Source organism: Oryza sativa, chromosome 2 (genome assembly GCF_034140825.1).
Source record: "Oryza sativa Japonica Group chromosome 2, ASM3414082v1".
Taxonomy (NCBI): Eukaryota; Viridiplantae; Streptophyta; class Magnoliopsida; order Poales; family Poaceae; genus Oryza; species Oryza sativa.
Window position 1 is genome coordinate 34640456 of NC_089036.1, and position 17070 is coordinate 34657525.

Below are 17070 nucleotides of genomic sequence, written 5' to 3' on the forward strand. Positions count from 1 at the left end.
AAATCTGCAGGCTCAAATATTACTTTATTCAAATTTTATTACTATATAATAAGTAGTACATAATACATACTCACTGCAGTGAGTACCACATATATATATATATATATATTCACTAGGACCCCTTATTACAATTATTTATGCGGAGAGGGGCCAGACCGCCAGAGGAAGCGAAGCAGCGGGCGCCTTATTTGGCGCATGTGGCTAATGCCTCTTTCAGGCATCCAGGCGCCGGAGCCCAGCCACACTGGTTTTCGACGTGGTTGACGCACTCTTTAATGTGACCTGGGAAGTGACTGGCTATGTAAATTAATATTGCTTTGCTCAGATGGCCAAAGATAAATTTCTCTTCATCGTTGGCGCGATCACCTAAACAAAAGAAGAAAGAAAAAGCATATATGCACAAGTAAGGACAGTATATATATATATATATATATATATATATATATATATATATATATATATATATATATATATATATATATATATATGCAGATGAAAAGATCGATACTACAGTACTACTTAAGAGATGACAAGATGATGTACCTGTACCACCAGTCCCACGGGCGCTGCCTCCAGCGGCAGCGGCGGCCGCTACCTCCGTCATTAGGAGAATGACGATAAAAACAGCATACGCGACCTTCTTTGAGTCCATTGTCTGACTCTTGTTAGTGGCTGGCAGTAAGTACAGTACGTGTGCGCTCGATTTTGATCCCTCCCCTGCCTGCTGGGTGCCCATATAAATACTACTACTCCGATCCACTTCACACAGCGACCAACATTAATTGAACATGCCCCATTAATTAACTAGTAGTACAACTCCACATGCCCGCTAGGAATCAGTATCTTCTGGAGTAGTAGTAGCTAGCTAGCTCCCGTGTAGCATTAACTTTCTGCCTTCAATCATTTTACATCATTGAAGGAGAGTTTCATTATTTTGGTATAAGAGCAAGTTAAATCTGTACGCAGTTGGTGCAAAGAGAGTGACAACATGTTGGGTAAATTTGTTTAAACAGTTGGAAATTAGCCAGGTAAATAATATATAACAGGAATAAAATTTAAGATTGCTGGTGTCAATAGATAACATTTGATGTCCAGAACTATGTAATAAATTCAACATTTTCTAAATAGCCTGTCATTTTCGTTGGTCAGGAAAACATCTTGATTTGTTGACCACTAATTTCAATATAAATATATTCGTAAAATAGATGAAACTACAATGGTACCATCGAAGAAATATATTCAAAAATGATATTAATGCTCGACATTGTGTAAGTTTCTTTTCCTCTCATTAGATGGAGGTACGAGGTATATGCCTATTTAGCCAAGCTTCCTTATAATTTTGTTCAAATTTGAACTGGTCCCCAATCTTTTTTTTTTTTGAAAGAAATCATCCTTTTCAAATTCCAAAGGCTCCAGTACTGACCTCAGCCATTGCCTATCTCTATTGTCATGAATGCCACGCTGTTCACCACCACTGTCCTGCAAAGGATAGACAAAATTCACAAAATTAGCGCATTTCTTTCATAAATAGCAAAAGTAGACCAAGAATTCAACACTACTACAAAAACAGTGTCATCCACCACCCATCAAGTTAAGATCTAAACCATTAGTTGTTTCCACCAACATTTCTATTATTGTAATAACTATTACAAGACCATAAGAAAGGTTTCTCATGTTTAACGCAGATTAAGCAGTCTGATGTGTTATACCTTCATTCCTATCAACAAAGACAACATTGACACATAATTTGCTTTGGCGCCAGTACCTAATTAAGTAGGATGCGATTTTTTTTTTCAGTGTAATGTTTATCGTCTGCAATTGGTGATATATGGGAGCTACAAACTTGATTCCGAGTTAGTTATGAAGGCATCATTGGCAAATCCTACCATCGCAGGTGCAGTGCTTTTGACCTGATTCACAATCCTGATATCGCATCTAGAAGGCAAATCTTCGGACTAAAAAAAAGTTGAGCCATTATAAATAGAAACGAATGGTAAGTAAATTCTTGTTTGCAATGTTACATGTTTGTTAAAAGTATCACTGATCCAAATACAGTTTAAATGTATACCTGCTGTCCTCGCAACTTAAATGCATTTAAGCAACTACAGCATCCTTTGTTTGTGAATCATCGCTCCACAATTATTACACCAGTATATCACAAGTATTCTTTTCATCCTGCCGTCAGTCAATACGAGGTCAATGTTTTTGAAGTACCTTTTTTACCAATCATCTTTGATCAGAACTGACCTGAATTGAAATTTTGAATGCATCCATACAACCGAATTGGCTAGGGCATGATAGCAGTTAGCTGTTTGAATATGATCTGGTGCTTAAATTTATGATCTAGTGCCTAAAATCTTAATTGCAGCCTTTAATGTGTCTAATTTATTCAAAACTGAACATGTGACACATAATAGACCATTATATTCCAAATGCAGTTGATTCTCTTACTGATTCATGTCACAAATTTCAAATCCATACTATTCTAGAGATGGAGTTTCCATCAAGAAGGTTATGGTTCTTGCCACGCCAATCTTATGAAAACAAATATATAGTACTAACAATAAAATATTCGGCAAACATTTTTTCCGAATGTCAGCCATTTACAAAATTAAGCATGATCTCTTCGTACTGATTTTTTTGTGGCTCAAATTTGTTGGTATTATAGATTAAAACAAAAATCTAGGTTTACAGAACCAATCTTAGCATGGGGTTATGATCATGTTTCTTACTATGAGTGGCCGGAGTGGTTCATGGTCTTCTGAGTTTTCCCTGATGACCAAGGATGATAGCACCACGTTGAAGACGATAGGATCTTATTTATTCTTTTGCCTTGAATAGCTCCTGCACAGCATACAATGAGAATCATCGTTTTGTAAACTTAATCAGAGTAAGAACAGCAATACCAAAGTGATATTTGCAATGCAGATGATTCTCAAAGTTCAATTCTCAATCTCCACTTAAAGCAACATAAAAATGTACTACCAAAGTCTATCACATCACAAGTTCCCAACCAAAGGAGAAATGGGAATTATAATACATGAATAAAATATAGCCCCAAAATCAGAAAGACAGTTTTTTTTTTTTTTTTTTTTTTTTTGAAATTCCAATAGCTCGGCATTCTTGAAAACACTATAAATCAGAGCATGGTCATTTAATGCTTGGACTATAGCAAAAAATAGAAATATTCAGAGTAAATGACTATTAAGCAAAGAATGTTATGATTTCTAATATAACAAAGATGGGAATATGTAGAGAACTTTCGAGTTTCGTTTTTCATCAAGACCTCAACCAAACTGCTACAAAATATGTGGTACTAACTACTAAAATAGGAGAATCCTTCATTGATAAAAAAAAATCTAAAAAGATATTGTAGGTAGAAGCAGAATTACAGCAACCATGTGCTTGATCTTCCTCACAAGCAACTCACAGTGCTTCATCCACAACATTTCAAAGATAGTAGCATACCACTAAATAGTGCCTCTTTAATCATACCAACAAATGTGATATTATTACCAGGATCCCACAACGTGATGACACTGTCAGCTGCAACCAAAAAACAGATCCCTCACTTGAAAAAGTTGCGAATGTCATAGGTTTATTCCTGCAATTTTTTACTTTTCTATGTCATCATTTACATCATTTGCCAGAAATGGCAAATCATTTTATGGCAGCCTAAGCACGTGGTATACAAGTGCCAACAGTATATATGGTATGGCATCCTTGACCATTAAATATTAGAGGTATTGTTTAGAGGAAATTAAATAATCAAATCAACTCACTTGTATGAACCAACCAATTGACATCCCCAACCAGATTGTTTTTTTTTTCATCACTTGGTTGCGAAAGCATACTTTGGACCCAAACCTACAGATTAATTGGTCACAAGAGAAGCAAATGAAGACCTCACGGCTTGAGCCGTGTTTTTTCCAGGGCGGGAAGCAACAATAGAAATAGCAACATTGCTGTGTGAAAGAACTAAACCAAATGATAGTAAAAACACAAGAAATATATTCCATTTGACCTTATAAACATGTGCCAACCTATGCGGCAGGTTGAAGAGTACATATATAGTAACAATTTGAGAGGTAGAGACAAAACAAAGTTAGAACATCTAAAATAAAAGTCCATATGCACCTTTCATTAGAGGCTTAGAGTATTGAAAAAAAAAATCCCAATCTATCAGCTTTCAGGAGATGCGATAGCCTGCACAACCCAAAGCATGACGGTCAAAAGACGAGACAATCCAATACTCAGGTTGCCTTGACCAACACAAGATATTATTTAAGTTCATACCCTTGCAACAGGAAGAGGAACATCGATGTACCGTGGCCATTCGCCTTGACCAACACAAGATATTATTTAAGTTCATACCCTTGCAATAGGAAGAGGAACATCGATGTACCGTGGCCATTCACATATTGTCTCATACATCAGCTCAGCCTGTAACATCCAGAACATTTTTATATAAAAAAACTCTGACCAACCAACTTGAAGATTCGTTCATTGCTGCATAACAAAATGTTGTGCATGATAATTACCAGATCATGAACAGTATAAATCTCTGGTCCACCAAGTCCGTAGCTCTTTCCCATGCTGGTGCCATCATCCTTGAGGGAGTTGACAATAGCAGCAGCAACATCCACAACATAAACAGGCTGAATCCTGCAAAAACCAAAAGGTTGCATTCATGTAATCTCACCTGCTGTGGAAGTTTAAGATGCAGGTCCCCATTGATTGCCTATGACTGATTAAAAGCCGTAATGGCTTATTAGTGATAAAAAAAGTAATTTATGAGTAAAACTTTTACATGTGTCCTTAGTGGCTTAAATAAAAGCTAATGCTGAAAAAGAAACTACGTTGTAAAAGCATCAAAACCAACTTCAAAATCAAGTTTTAAAATTCAAATCAAGCCATAGGGCAAATGATGAGGCCTGTATTCTCTGATCAATTAATGTTCTAGACTAAATTTTGAGTCAAGGGATTACGACAACAGCCAACAGGAAAGCTCAATTACTTTGTAGACCGGGAATCAATTTTTAGCAAACTGTACCCATCTGTTCAAAATCCGATCTTCTGTGCCAATCATAGTTGCAGGCCTCATAATTGTAGCCTGTTGATCCATGCAACACAGAAGTTTGGTTAAAGTAACCGCCAACATAAATGGGACATGTTTGCTTCTAACTTTGGGTAGTATAGAAACAGAAGTTCAGTATTGCCTAATGCAGATGATCACCTCAGGAAATTCCTTCAACACAGATTCTTCCCCAGCAGCCTTGGCCCTCAGCATTCTAGAAGAAGAGGCCGATGCTCCTAGGCAAGAAACCTGGATAAATCTCATGAAACCCCCATGCTCCTTTGAAACCTGTGCATAGTCCATAACACAGTTAATAGCCAGCCACAAAAGAAGTCTTGATGGGAATTAACACAAAAGAAGTGTTAATAGCCCGCTGCTCTAATCTCTCCTCTTTTATCTGCTCTTATCTCTCCTCTTTTATCTTCCTCAAATATGTTTATAGCTGGCTTATAGTCTGCTACTGTATCTGCTCTAAGAAGAGTGAAGGTGTCATGTGGGGCGACATGTGCAGCAAGCAGCAAAGATGGAAGCCAGGCACATGCGCAGCAAGCAGCAACAACACAATCAAGGATTAGAGATTTGGAAAGTTTTTCAACAAGGAAAGTCTTAATTAGGGAGAAATAATGATTATTTCCTTGTACTAGGGAGGTCAAGTGCCCATATAAACTACTAGATGTGGTTGCGCGGCGTGCCGTGAGAGTTGTCACAAATTTGAATAAATTGATTTATAACTTTTTTTTACATTAGGTTTGTACTGTTATCGATAAATATTTAAGTTTTTCTTTAAGTTAAGAATTGTTGCTTTACTTGAAAGATGGTAATTTTTCATAGCTTTTTTTTTTGAAAATATGTATAATAAGTATTTGTTTGCACGTTTTCCAATACTGAATACGCTTCTTTATTTACCTTTATTTTTACTGACCAATCAATGAGTTGTTGCCGGCTCTGTGATAATCTTTTGAACTTGAGGGCCTCAGCATTCTGTTAGGACCTAGCACTGAGTGTATAGAACTCGTATATGAATAGTTGTAAAAATGTAATTATAAGTTTTAAATATTGCATTGATAATACATAGAATCCAAGGCGCATTCCTAGACGGATATAGTATTTTATAGACATAGTTAACAAATCTAAAAGTTGTAGTTTTGATAAGTAGTGGATGCAGAGTATGTGCAAGAAGGTGGGGGTTAATAAAGATGAGGTAGTTTTTTTTTTCCACCTGTAGTAATTGTGGCTATGAAGTGTTTGTTTGCAAACAATACAGTGGGCTGTTGTGGTGCTAACATCTTTTTTTAATTAGTAATTGTATGCGAATGTGGAAAGTGTAGTGTATCCGAACATTATTTTGTAGGATGTAACTTTACTAAGAAAACCTACATCCTAAGTTTCATGCATACTACACACATCATATATAAACTTCCCGTGGGTCTATCTGGCTTGAATTTAACTCGATAAATTTTATCAAAAGGAAAATAATCTGATCTATCTTGATTATTTGAATAAGGTATGTGCTCTCTGCATTTACAGATAGACCCATTAAAGAACAAGGTTTTTTTGAAAATGAACTATGGAAAATGCACGGCCTGACTGAATCATTTACACTAAATCATAAGAACTGTGATCCGTTCAATGCAGAACTTCCTTTCTCAATTAGAATTTAGCTATGTTCTTGACAAACTGCAATATAAATTATCCGAAGGTACACAACTGGTGTTTATTATATTAAGAGCAAATATGCACATCTGCCATGGCATTACTTATGGAGTCTTGAATGGACTCTAGTGTTACTGATCCCAGGGCTTATAATCGTCACAGTAGGATACTTCAGCAGATGAGCTGACCTTCTCTTGGCAATCTGCTCCACAGTTGTCAAAGAACCAATCAAAATGTAATTTCAACCAAGACAGAGAGAAAGGAGAGAGAGGAAATGACGGGTGATAAGCTCAGGGTGATTCTTCAGAGTGCTAGTAGCAGCCAGAGATGAAGTACAAAGCAGTAGAACATCTCTTTCTGTTGATTATTCAGAGCAGCAGGGTAAAAAGTGAAACTGGATTAGGACACATTCCTACTTCAGAAAAGATAGGTGAAGAGAATATTTGCTGTACATTCTTCCGTGATAATTTCAGTTTGAAAGTGGATGGAGGCACAATTTAACCTTTGCAGCATACAACTCAGAATAGCACAGTACGATGCTTCACTGGAATGATTAATTTATATTTTGAACTCATGAAACAGTAAAAATTGAAGTACTCCAACACATTTAACCAGTCTGAACCAAAATAGTACACAGAGTAGAAATCAGGAACCATGGTTTGCAGAGCAATAAAGCATGAAAATTCAGCAAATATACTGAATATTTCAACATTGGCACAATAACAACTAACTTCAAGGAGACAAGGACTCAAGGAATAATCCCTGCAAGTATGTTCAACTGATAGGACATATACATTTCTGGAATGTAAATGAACTAAATTTGTTTGGCAAAATGAATTTGTCAGTAACATTTTAGAGCACTGCTGAGTGGGAAAAGCATTCAGCTGATCACTCTGACTAATTATGTGGGCAAAAAGCAATTTGAGAAGATGGTGACGGCTAAACTTATTATCTTAATTCGGATTGGTATTTTTTTAGCTATCATAGGTGGTTTTGTTTAGAGGTGTGGACAGAAGGTAGCAAAATTTCTTTGGGAGGCGGACTTAACAAAGTGTAGTCTGTTGATTTACGTGAAAGGATTTATCAAGAGTTAATATTGTGACAAACCAAATCTGGGTTCGTGATAATTAAGACAGTTAATGGAGCAAATCATTTTAGAATGATTCGTTGTCAGATTGTAAATCATGATATGTGTCACTAAAATAATCTAGACTCACAACATGTAAGTATGTGACTGCACTACCACACATCCTTGCACACAGAGTGAGAATTAATTAGTAGAGTGGTAGAGCATATATAATTAAAATGACAGGCTTGAGAAAAGGTGGTGCAAATCAACAGGGAAAAAATTGAATTAGGAGCAAACCTGACTTCTTTATCAAATCCAAAATGAGCCCCAAAGTAAAATGCCACACAGTATCCATGAATCACTACGGACAGCTATCAGGGACAACCAATCTTTCCAAGAACGTGCAAAGAATAGATTGGAAAATCACAGGTATGCCTGAAGGATCAAGTAACTTTTCATCTCGTTGTTTGCCACAAGATACATCTTGTTCACCAAATGAGTTGCATATAAAATAATTGCATCATTGAATTTTGCTCAGTGGTACGAATTATCTGCAATGATTAAGTGAAGAAGATAACTGCTCAGAGTTTCCCTGGTACAATTAAAAAATACGAACACCAGTATGAAATACAAAGCTGCTGGATTGTTGCAAAAATAACATGAATAATAACAAAACAGGAAAAATGGAAAACAAATTAGCGTATGTAGGAATTGCATAGTTAGCAATTAAAAAACAGATTTCTAGTGTTTGTCCATACCGTGAAAGATATTATCTCCAATTGTTCAACAATAAAGGGAACTAAACCGATAGGGGATTATGTAATCCAAATAAACCTGTGATGAAACCGAAGGAGCTAGTTCAGCGAACTGTAGTAGTTAATCTGCTAGTCCAAATATTGTTGTATCGGAAAGAAGGAGCAGATTCGGATACTGAAATCTGTTGAAAATTGATAACTGGGCCACAAAGAAATCTGCAATAATCACAATAATGATTGGAAAGAGAATTAGCTCGATTGGGGACAAAGTGACGAACCTGCACTAGGAATAATGGAGATCTAGTGGAACAACGTCCTAGTTAGCCGAGAGGATGGATCCAGCAATTTCTTCATATATAGAAATGACGAGGATTGGGCCTGGCTGCATAGACAGCAGAGGCATATGCCACCAGCCCGTACTGCATCAGTGCCAATTCAGCGAAGAAGAAGGCCATGTGCTCCATCAGCATTCACCAAAAGAAATCTTGAGTACACGCTTAAACTTGTCGCTTAGCAATGAAATATAATCTGGTGGTAAACAGAAACAAACAAAAGCCATGGCTCTTTACCTCCTTGTCACTTTTGTTATCTGCAGACGCAGATAGCATCATAATGAAGACATATGGTGTAGGAATGGTGAGATTCCACTGAAGCTTATTCAGAATCCCCTTCTCCATTGCAAGAATCTGTTCCCTAGTGTATGCACTATCTGATATGAAGATGAAGTCGTTCACCTGCAAATACATACACAGAGATCCAATCAGAACAAGTCCCTGCTAGAAATGGACAGTGCAGAGCAAAGGGGATAAAATGTTGCTACCTCTGGGGCCCAAATCTCCTCGTACTTGCAATCTATCAGCATGGCAGAAACGGCGACCAGTTGCAGCTCCCTCCGCTGCACTTGCTGCATCGAGAGAGAGATTTGTGGCGCACTTGTCGCTTGTGTGTAGGCGGTGCCGCCGAGCAGCAATTCCAGAGCTCCACGCCCCAGGACCCAGCCATCCTCGGAGGCCGCAGCGTCTCAAATAGCATTGAGGTAGACCACGAGGAACTTAGACAGCCGGTCGTATTCCTTCTCCCTCTCCGCCACCATCGCCCTCGACTCGCTGTTCGCAGCAGCGGCCTCCCTCGCCGGCTGCTTCTTGGTGCTTGAATCCTTATTTTTCTTCTTCTTTATAAGTAACAATAGGACGAGTAAATACTTGACAAGAAAAAAGTTGTCGCAAGGGCGGTGGAACTGAAATATAGTCTATATCGGCTGTATTTTGTGGTGATTAGTATAAATCAGCATTAATGAATGGTGATGAGATGTAAGTTCTGCATGGAAAGTAAAGCCAAACCAAGCTCAAAGCACCGACAGAAGCAAAATATATAATTTGTGGATATCATGATGACGGAATAAAACAACCAATTTGAGATAATTATTATTATTTCAAGTACTCCCTCCAGCCAAATTTATTTGGCATTGTTTCTAACGCCGAATAAATTTGACTAGAGTCTAGAGGTAGTACATCCTAACACCAAAAATCTATCAAGATGACCCTTTGTTTTCCAAGAACTTCTAAACTACCAATACCAAGATGCCACAAGACTACATAGTTTTATGTTCGAGAAAAACGACTACACAATTTTGCCCTGTTAAAAGTAAACAAACAAGAATTCATATGAAGGTAAATAGAACTTTGGTGGCACTCCCTGACTCCAATAAAGAACATAAACATGAATATAATAAATAAGCAAAAGTTGGTTCCCAAATAGTTGCAAAGAAATGTGAAAAGCAAGCAATAAGATTCAGGGGAAATCAAAGGACAGCAATCCTTACAGTTAAGATAATCTTCAAACCCAAAATCATCTAAGGAACCAGTCAGTGCCTCATATCCTAGCATAGATGACGGCAATGCACCAGGGGGCCTTTGGAACCTGGCAACAGATAAATCATCAATCAAAACATCTTTCATGTTAGCCTGCCCAATTAAAAGCAATGGAGATGAGTTGTGCGTGCTGTTTTTCTCCTATTTGCAGTGTATTGATGTGCTAATTGTTACTAGAAGGGGCAGACAAACAAAAACAACATCAAGATACTGTGAATTCAACCAGACCAAGGGATTCAAGCATTCTGAGTGATCCATACTAGAACATACAAAGCATCAACAAAATCTTAGTAACCTGAGCATATCGATATGTGGAGATGCTCAAAATACTACACATGCACAATATTTTGAGAATCAACTATTCTAACCAGGAAAATTGGCGTATATAACAAGAAGTTTCAGAAGGAATTTGCACACTGTCAGCAGAATACAACTGATGACCACCAACAATAACATCACTGATATAATACGCACATAGGAAAAGAGTTGCAGACTTGCAGTAAATGCAAAGAGCTACTACCAGATTTACAACTAGACACACACACACACACACAAAAAAAAAAAAAAAACGAGCTAACTGCAAGGGCAATCTTAACAAACACAGGGAGGATATAAACCACATCGAATTCAAATATGCATATCTCGTGCCCATAATAAGCCAGCCCACTTAAGTTTACGGACCTAACAGTTCCAACAAGACATGTAATACTGCCTGCTCAGATGGAACTACTAGTGCCTATCTATCAACTTGGACAGATGGTGGTATTGCAGCGGAAATTACATGGGGATAGGACAGTGAATTACTTGGAGAGGATTTGGGCATCAAGATCCTTGCGGATGTTGAAGGCGGATCCGTAGATGGCTTCCGCGCCGAACCTCTTCTTGTCCGCCCAGAACTTGGCCTCCTGCGCGCGCGGCGGGGATTCAGCGTGTTAGCTAGGGTTTCGAGGGCGAGAGGGGGGGAGAAGAAGAAGAAGAAGAAGAAGAAGAAGAAGAAGACCTTGTGGACGCTGGCCTGGAGCGGGTGCGGCGGCGCGAGGTCCCCCTTGACGCTGTCGTTGACGCCGAAGCGGACGACGTCGTGGTTCCCGCCGATCTCCTTCTTCACCACGCCGCCGCTCGCCATCGTCGCCTGCGAAGCTCTCTCTCTCTCTCTCTCTCTCTCTTCACTCATCACTCATTCTTTCATTACTCATGGAACGGTCCAGATCATCTCTGTGTAAAATCCAACGCTCAGGATCGTCTCCACCTCTCCACCGCGCCCTCCTCTCCGCCCCCTTTCTCTCGCTCTCACGCGTCCCCGCCCCTCCCCAACCGCGCGCCGCTCCCCAACCCTAATCTCTCCCTCTCACGCGGCGCCACCGCCGTCGTCGCCGCCCTCGACTGCCGCTGCTCCGCCGTCGTCGCATCCGTCGTCTCGCCGCCACCGATCCCCGCGCCACCACCATCGCCGCCGCCCTCGACTGCCGCCACTCCGCCGTCACCCATCGTCGCATCCGTCGTCGCCGCCGCCCTCGACTGCCGCCGCTCCGCCGTCGTCGCCGCCACCCTCGACTGCCGCCGCTCCGCCTTCGTCGCATCCGTCGTCTCGCCGCCACCGATCCCCGCCGCCGGCTCGCCCTCAACCAATCCCCATCACCGTCGTCGCATCCGTCGTCGTCCAGGATTTACGTCACCGTTCCGTCACCGCACCCACACGATGATCCCCGGCGACGGAACGGGTCATGGTGGCCAGGGAGGATACTCGGGCCCGACGAGCTCCCGGCGTCTCAGGTAATGTCGCCGAAGACAAGAACTCCGGTCAAGCTCCTCGGCCGTGAGGACGCAAGCGTGTGAGGGTACCCCTTTTCCCTCAAATTTAATTATGTACTCTGTTACTTAGTTCTATAATTCATCTGCTCGGTTAGTGTCCCATCACAATCGCTTGGTCAGGATTGAATGTTCTGTGGATTGGATTGGGAGTTGTTTGCTCAAGGAGCAATTAGGGAATATTTTAGTTGGTTGCGGCTGCAAATACCATCAGAACAACAATGGAGTATTTAACAAGAGCCAACAGCCTTTTGTTTCAGATGAATTCCCTCTGAAGTCACCCGTCAATTGACTAATGTTAGACAATCTACCATCTAGAGGAGATCATTCCTGAACCCAATATGGTGATAAGCCGCCTCTGTTGATGTGTTACACTCATTGTTACTTGTTCTGAGGTGTACACCTTGCTTGCTATATTGGAAGAGTGAATTTAATTCACATGGATATAATATTTTGCAATTTTTGCATATGAAATTATATGCATGTTCTTGTGATGTGAGAAGGTTAAATTCCTTTGTGGGATGCCCATTTAATTTCTGGTTGCTAATTTTACTGAAGAATGAGAGTAGGTTATGATGTCTTGGGTTTTGATAAGTAGGGTGTAAATTTATATAGTACAATAAACATGCGTGCTGGTCATTCTGTTATGTTGGATTGAAACAAGTGATGCTGGCAATTCAGGTGCAGACCAGCTTTTGGTTCTGTAAATTATTTTCTCAATTTAAATAGATCATGTATTGTGATGATGTGAATACAATATTATGATGTTATCATGTGTTCAACAGAGCTTAAAAAATACTCACAAACTGGATTCTCGTAGTTATACAGTTTAAATAAGTTATAAGCACGATTTGGGTTTGATGTCTTCCATTTGATTTTTGGCGCTCCTCCCTCTTGCTCCGATCTGGCCTTAGTGATGCCGCCCTGTTTTCGCGGTTGACCCCGGCACCAGCCCCTTCCTCTGGCCACGTGCGAGTTCGAGATTCCAAGTCCCGGTGGTCGGATTTCTCAACCCCGGCACTGGCCTCGCACAGGCTGCGATCCGCTCGCCAACAAGGTAAGTCGTTATTGGGATGTTTATATCTGAAAATTTAGATAATTTCTTTTGAACTTCATTGCTTGGTCAACAACATAACCCAGGAAACCAATTAAATTGATAGACATGTTGTGTGCTCTCTTAAGAGATCAACATCCAAATTGACATCCAAGTTAAAAGAAGAATTTTATTATCTAAATCATGATGCCAATATTGAGAGTTTCTTTTACTTTCCGTTGTATACAGTTTCTGTGATGTGTACCGAAGGTTATATACATAATGAGATTTTACTTCAATGGTGGAATTGTGCTCTATTAAACCACATGGAAAGTTCTGATTTGTGCAGTGATAATTTTTCCCTTTAAAAAGTCAAATTTGGTTTACATTTTTATTCATGACACCTGAATATGTAAAATGCCATGCATTAGTAATGTGCAAGCACTTTCAATGTATTGTCTAAACTCTAAAGGAACAACTTACCAGTTTATTAGTGAATTTATGAAAAAAAATCAGATGTTTAATGTCTGAATAAATTCAGATTCTCTTCTCTGCTTCATGCCTTCATCAGGATGAGGTAGTTAGTGTTGTACTGTAGTTGACAAATCGATTTGTTCGCATCGTGATAAGGCGCAGAAGGTAAGGCGGAAATTGCCTTGGTTTATCCTCTCCCCCTAAATTTCCTCTGCTGCGATTGGTTGATTGGTTAATGAAAAACCCGATACTTGCAAGCAGATTCTGATTAGATTCTAATTATTGGGATTTTCTAGAGTTAGTTTAAGGAAAAGTGAGTTAATTATCGACGATGAAATATACACTTCCATGATTAGAATTATATATCGAATAGACAAATATGTGTATGTATTAAAAATATCTGACAAAATGGACTGTATGATTATAATGCCTTTCAACCATTGCTTTGTGCAATGCTCATTATATCTCCCGGAAATTAATTGATTTCTGCTTTTGTACCATGTGCGATGTTTACTTTTAAACTGCTCAGGTTCATTCTATCTTATTTTCTGGTGCTTCTGAAGCGATGTATATTTCTTCATTTTTAAACTGCTCAGGTTCATGAAATCAGGCGATGACTACCTGCCACAATGAGAAGACAGACGGTCAGCCGCCTACACAATAGGCTCCTACACTGCCACCATCACTGAATGCACATCTGGTCCTCCCTTATTTTCGTTGGTATGTAGTATGTACGTAAGAACTAACAAGTTTATTCATTCAAAGAAAAACTAACAAGTTTATGTTAAGCTTCCTTTTTAATAATATTTTACATTACTGATATTTAGTGCAGTGAAAAATGCTGCAAATCTCTGATATTTAGTGCAGTGCAAAAATGATACATAGCTTGATTGGATGCTCTTTCTCATTATGGCCGACTGCCTGATGGAATTTTTTCCATGTGAAAACAAATGTTTACTCTGTTTCAGGCTTGTGTAGAGAAGAAAAGGTGGAATTGTGGAAGGTAATCGCGGGGAGTTTTGGTTCATTTTTTGAAGATTTCTCTAATTGGTACGTACTAATTAACCAATTGGAGTTTTGGTCTCGTTACTCACTGTAAAAACATGATGGTAAAAAAACAGTTTAATCCTATTGGTACTCTTTTATCCCATTGAACATTTTGTCGTTGTGTCATTGACTGCTATCAAAAAGGAAAAACAGTGGATGACTCTTTCAGGAAATATAGGATAGCCCCATTGATGGCACATTTTGAACCGTTCATGATCCCTGATTTATTCTCTTGACCATATTCTGCACTGCTATACTTGCTAAGTAATACAAATATATTTATATCCCTGTAGCATGTGAGTTACTCTATAAGACAATTATTATTTTTACATAACTAATTAACATTTTTACTAAACTCTTTTATTTTGACAATCACTCTAAGACGTATGCAATTGCGTCTTACGAAAGCAAGTGACCCTGAGAGCACTGATCTTTGTAAAGATGCACACAGCTTACTGCAGGAGAGGATAACAAAATAGAAGTCTATAAAAATCTATAGAAGGGATCAAATATGCTTGACTGAATGATAGAGATGGAAAAATGAAGAAGTGATGACTGTTGTTTCACAATGTATTCATTTCATCTATCCTATAATTGTAGTGGTGTGTCAATGTGTGATACTTCTAGATTTTTCCAGCTCCATTTTGCCAGCTCCGTGTGTGTTAATGATTCAGAAATCGTGGAATTGCTTGGAACATGTACTTTATTCTCAACCATTTTTTGTGGAAGTGTGGATGTACATTGTCTAATATATTGGTATTGAAGTGATTAAATATGATTATTGATGGTTTTGAATTAATATTTTAGATAATATAATATCACTGTACTTTGCCTTAATATCTGACCTAGATCAAAATAAAGCTCAATTGGGTGGATTCTAGGAAACATATTTTTACTACTCCCTCCATTTCACATTATGTGTCTAGATTCATTAACATCTATATGAATGTGGGCAATGCTAGAAAGTCCTATAATATGAAACGGAGGAAGTAACGTGTAATTAGACGGATCATATTCGGGCTCGATGCACTGTATATTAGAGGCAGCCCATGTCTGACTCTGACTCAGTTTCCTCTTCCTGGTGGGCTGGTCTAGGCTGGGCCGGCCCAGCCCGACTGCTGCATGGATGGCCAACGAGATATTCGTATTCGGCAACAGTTAATAAAATTCTTAGTTGGATTTTTTTTTTCACGCGAGTTCACATGTCCTCACAATCTATCTACATACTATATGTAGTTTGCACGAATATTAGGGCAGATATATTAGGTGATAACAAAATGTACCATGCATGATGTTTACTTTATATGATTTTTTTTTATAAGTGTAAGATACCTTGTTTATGTAATTTTTCTATTTCTTATATATATAAAACTTTGAGGTTATCAATTTGGACGTGACTACACAACTAGTGGTAACTGGTTTGTCTCACTCCATCTATGAGAGATCCTATCCACCTATACTTCAAATAAAATTTTCTCTTAAACTACTCATCCGATCTACGATTCGATTACACCGTTGTGTTCGTAACAATTAAATCTTTATAACAAGATCTCACGTGATTATATTTTGATGAAAAATTGTAAATTACTTTTATAATATATCTAAATTACTTTTAGATTTCACTAAATTACTTCTTAGACGTATAAAAGTAAATTAATAAAAAATAAAAGTAATTTACATATATTATAGAGTAACTTATAAAAAGAAGTAGCTTTAATGCATGCCTTTTTTCAATGGACGTGACTACATAGCTAGTGGTAGCCACTCCATCTAGTGTCTCCTTTCAACTTGAAAAATACGATAGTGTGTCTTTTTTAACCTCTTTAATAACTTATATATTTTAAATCACATATTGTTTTGAAAATCTATTTGCACCATTGTGCTCCACTTAAAATATGCGATAAAACAAGATCCATATTAAATATATTCAAATATTTTATTAATTTAAAAGTAAGTTATTACATGTTAGGAAGTAACTTCCATGTTATCAGGAAGTAACTTTTACATCTTATACATGATTAATTCTCATTAGTTACTCCATCAATGTTATTTACAATCCATCAAATGTTTTATCTTCTTTTCTTGTACTACATGAAAAACAAAAGTGAAAGGGAAAAAACAAGAGAGAATGCACTCAGTACTACTGAGTTTGTCACCCTTCTACAATCTACCACTGACATTGTAAAGTTCTATAATATACCACCGTGTTTTGTTCAACCTCTACTATGTGCCATCACCGTCTAGTTAACCTCTGTTAGAGCTCTAAAAAGACCTATTTGCCC

General features: G+C 38.4%; 2 protein-coding genes and 1 long non-coding RNA gene across 31 annotated transcripts; 1 reads left to right on the forward strand and 2 right to left on the reverse strand.

The window, feature by feature from the left end:
- Positions 1-563: 563 nt before the first annotated feature.
- LOC107277711 (cyclin-B1-2) lies at positions 564-11582 on the reverse strand. 27 transcript variants are annotated; one of them, XM_066307566.1, is made up of 22 exons: positions 11426-11582; positions 11230-11330; positions 10377-10474; positions 9375-9722; positions 9124-9288; positions 8833-8973; positions 8558-8633; positions 8097-8350; positions 6835-6932; positions 5984-6074; positions 5237-5365; positions 5018-5113; positions 4542-4665; positions 4297-4443; positions 4138-4206; positions 3783-3867; positions 3517-3604; positions 2733-2844; positions 2069-2175; positions 1887-1955; positions 1424-1479; positions 564-894 (listed from the first exon to the last, which is right to left on the reverse strand). In XM_066307566.1, coding segments are annotated over exons 1-4 (327 nt in total). In that variant the 5' UTR covers positions 11552-11582; the 3' UTR covers positions 564-894; positions 1424-1479; positions 1887-1955; positions 2069-2175; positions 2733-2844; positions 3517-3604; positions 3783-3867; positions 4138-4206; positions 4297-4443; positions 4542-4665; positions 5018-5113; positions 5237-5365; positions 5984-6074; positions 6835-6932; positions 8097-8350; positions 8558-8633; positions 8833-8973; positions 9124-9288; positions 9375-9720. The 27 variants fall into 27 exon arrangements, with proteins under 27 accessions (XP_066163663.1, XP_066163665.1, XP_066163657.1 ...); XM_066307568.1 differs by having other exon boundaries at positions 3393-3546; positions 9375-9725; XM_066307560.1 differs by having other exon boundaries at positions 9375-9725.
- On the reverse strand, positions 4183-6166 carry LOC136355300 (cyclin-B1-2-like). Its single transcript, XM_066307686.1, has 7 exons — positions 6149-6166; positions 5984-6058; positions 5237-5365; positions 5049-5113; positions 4542-4665; positions 4375-4443; positions 4183-4206 (listed from the first exon to the last, which is right to left on the reverse strand). Exons 1-7 carry the CDS (start codon positions 6164-6166, stop codon positions 4183-4185), a joined length of 504 nt encoding a protein of 167 aa, XP_066163783.1.
- A 155-nt stretch (positions 11583-11737) lies between the features above and the next one.
- Positions 11738-15569, forward strand: LOC136355195 (uncharacterized). Of its 3 annotated transcripts, XR_010739415.1 has the most exons (5): positions 12073-12263; positions 13149-13291; positions 14338-14461; positions 14710-14791; positions 15171-15569. It is a non-coding gene; the product is annotated as an uncharacterized lncRNA (long non-coding RNA). The 3 variants fall into 3 exon arrangements; XR_010739413.1 differs by lacking the exon at positions 15171-15569 and having other exon boundaries at positions 11738-12263; positions 14710-14891; XR_010739414.1 differs by lacking the exon at positions 15171-15569 and having other exon boundaries at positions 11738-12257; positions 14710-14891.
- The last annotated feature ends 1501 nt before the right edge of the window (positions 15570-17070 follow it).

Bases quoted from the DNA above. Each gene is read 5' to 3' on its own strand.
- LOC107277711 (XM_066307566.1), bottom strand. From the start codon at position 11,551: ATGGCGAGCGGCGGCGTGGTGAAGAAGGAGATCGGCGGGAACCACGAC. The intron at 11,331-11,425 runs GTCTTCTTCTTC...CCGCGCGCGCAG, and splicing joins TCCAGGCCAGCGTCCACAAG to GAGGCCAAGTTCTGGGCGGA. The intron at 10,475-11,229 runs GTAATTCACTGT...ATCTGTTGCCAG, and splicing joins GATGCCCAAATCCTCTCCAA to GTTCCAAAGGCCCCCTGGTG.
- LOC136355300 (XM_066307686.1), bottom strand. The intron at 5,366-5,983 runs GTAAATAAAGAA...GACTATGCACAG, and splicing joins ATTGGTCAGTAAAAATAAAG to GTTTCAAAGGAGCATGGGGG. The intron at 5,114-5,236 runs GTGATCATCTGC...ATGGATCAACAG, and splicing joins TGTTGAAGGAATTTCCTGAG to GCTACAATTATGAGGCCTGC.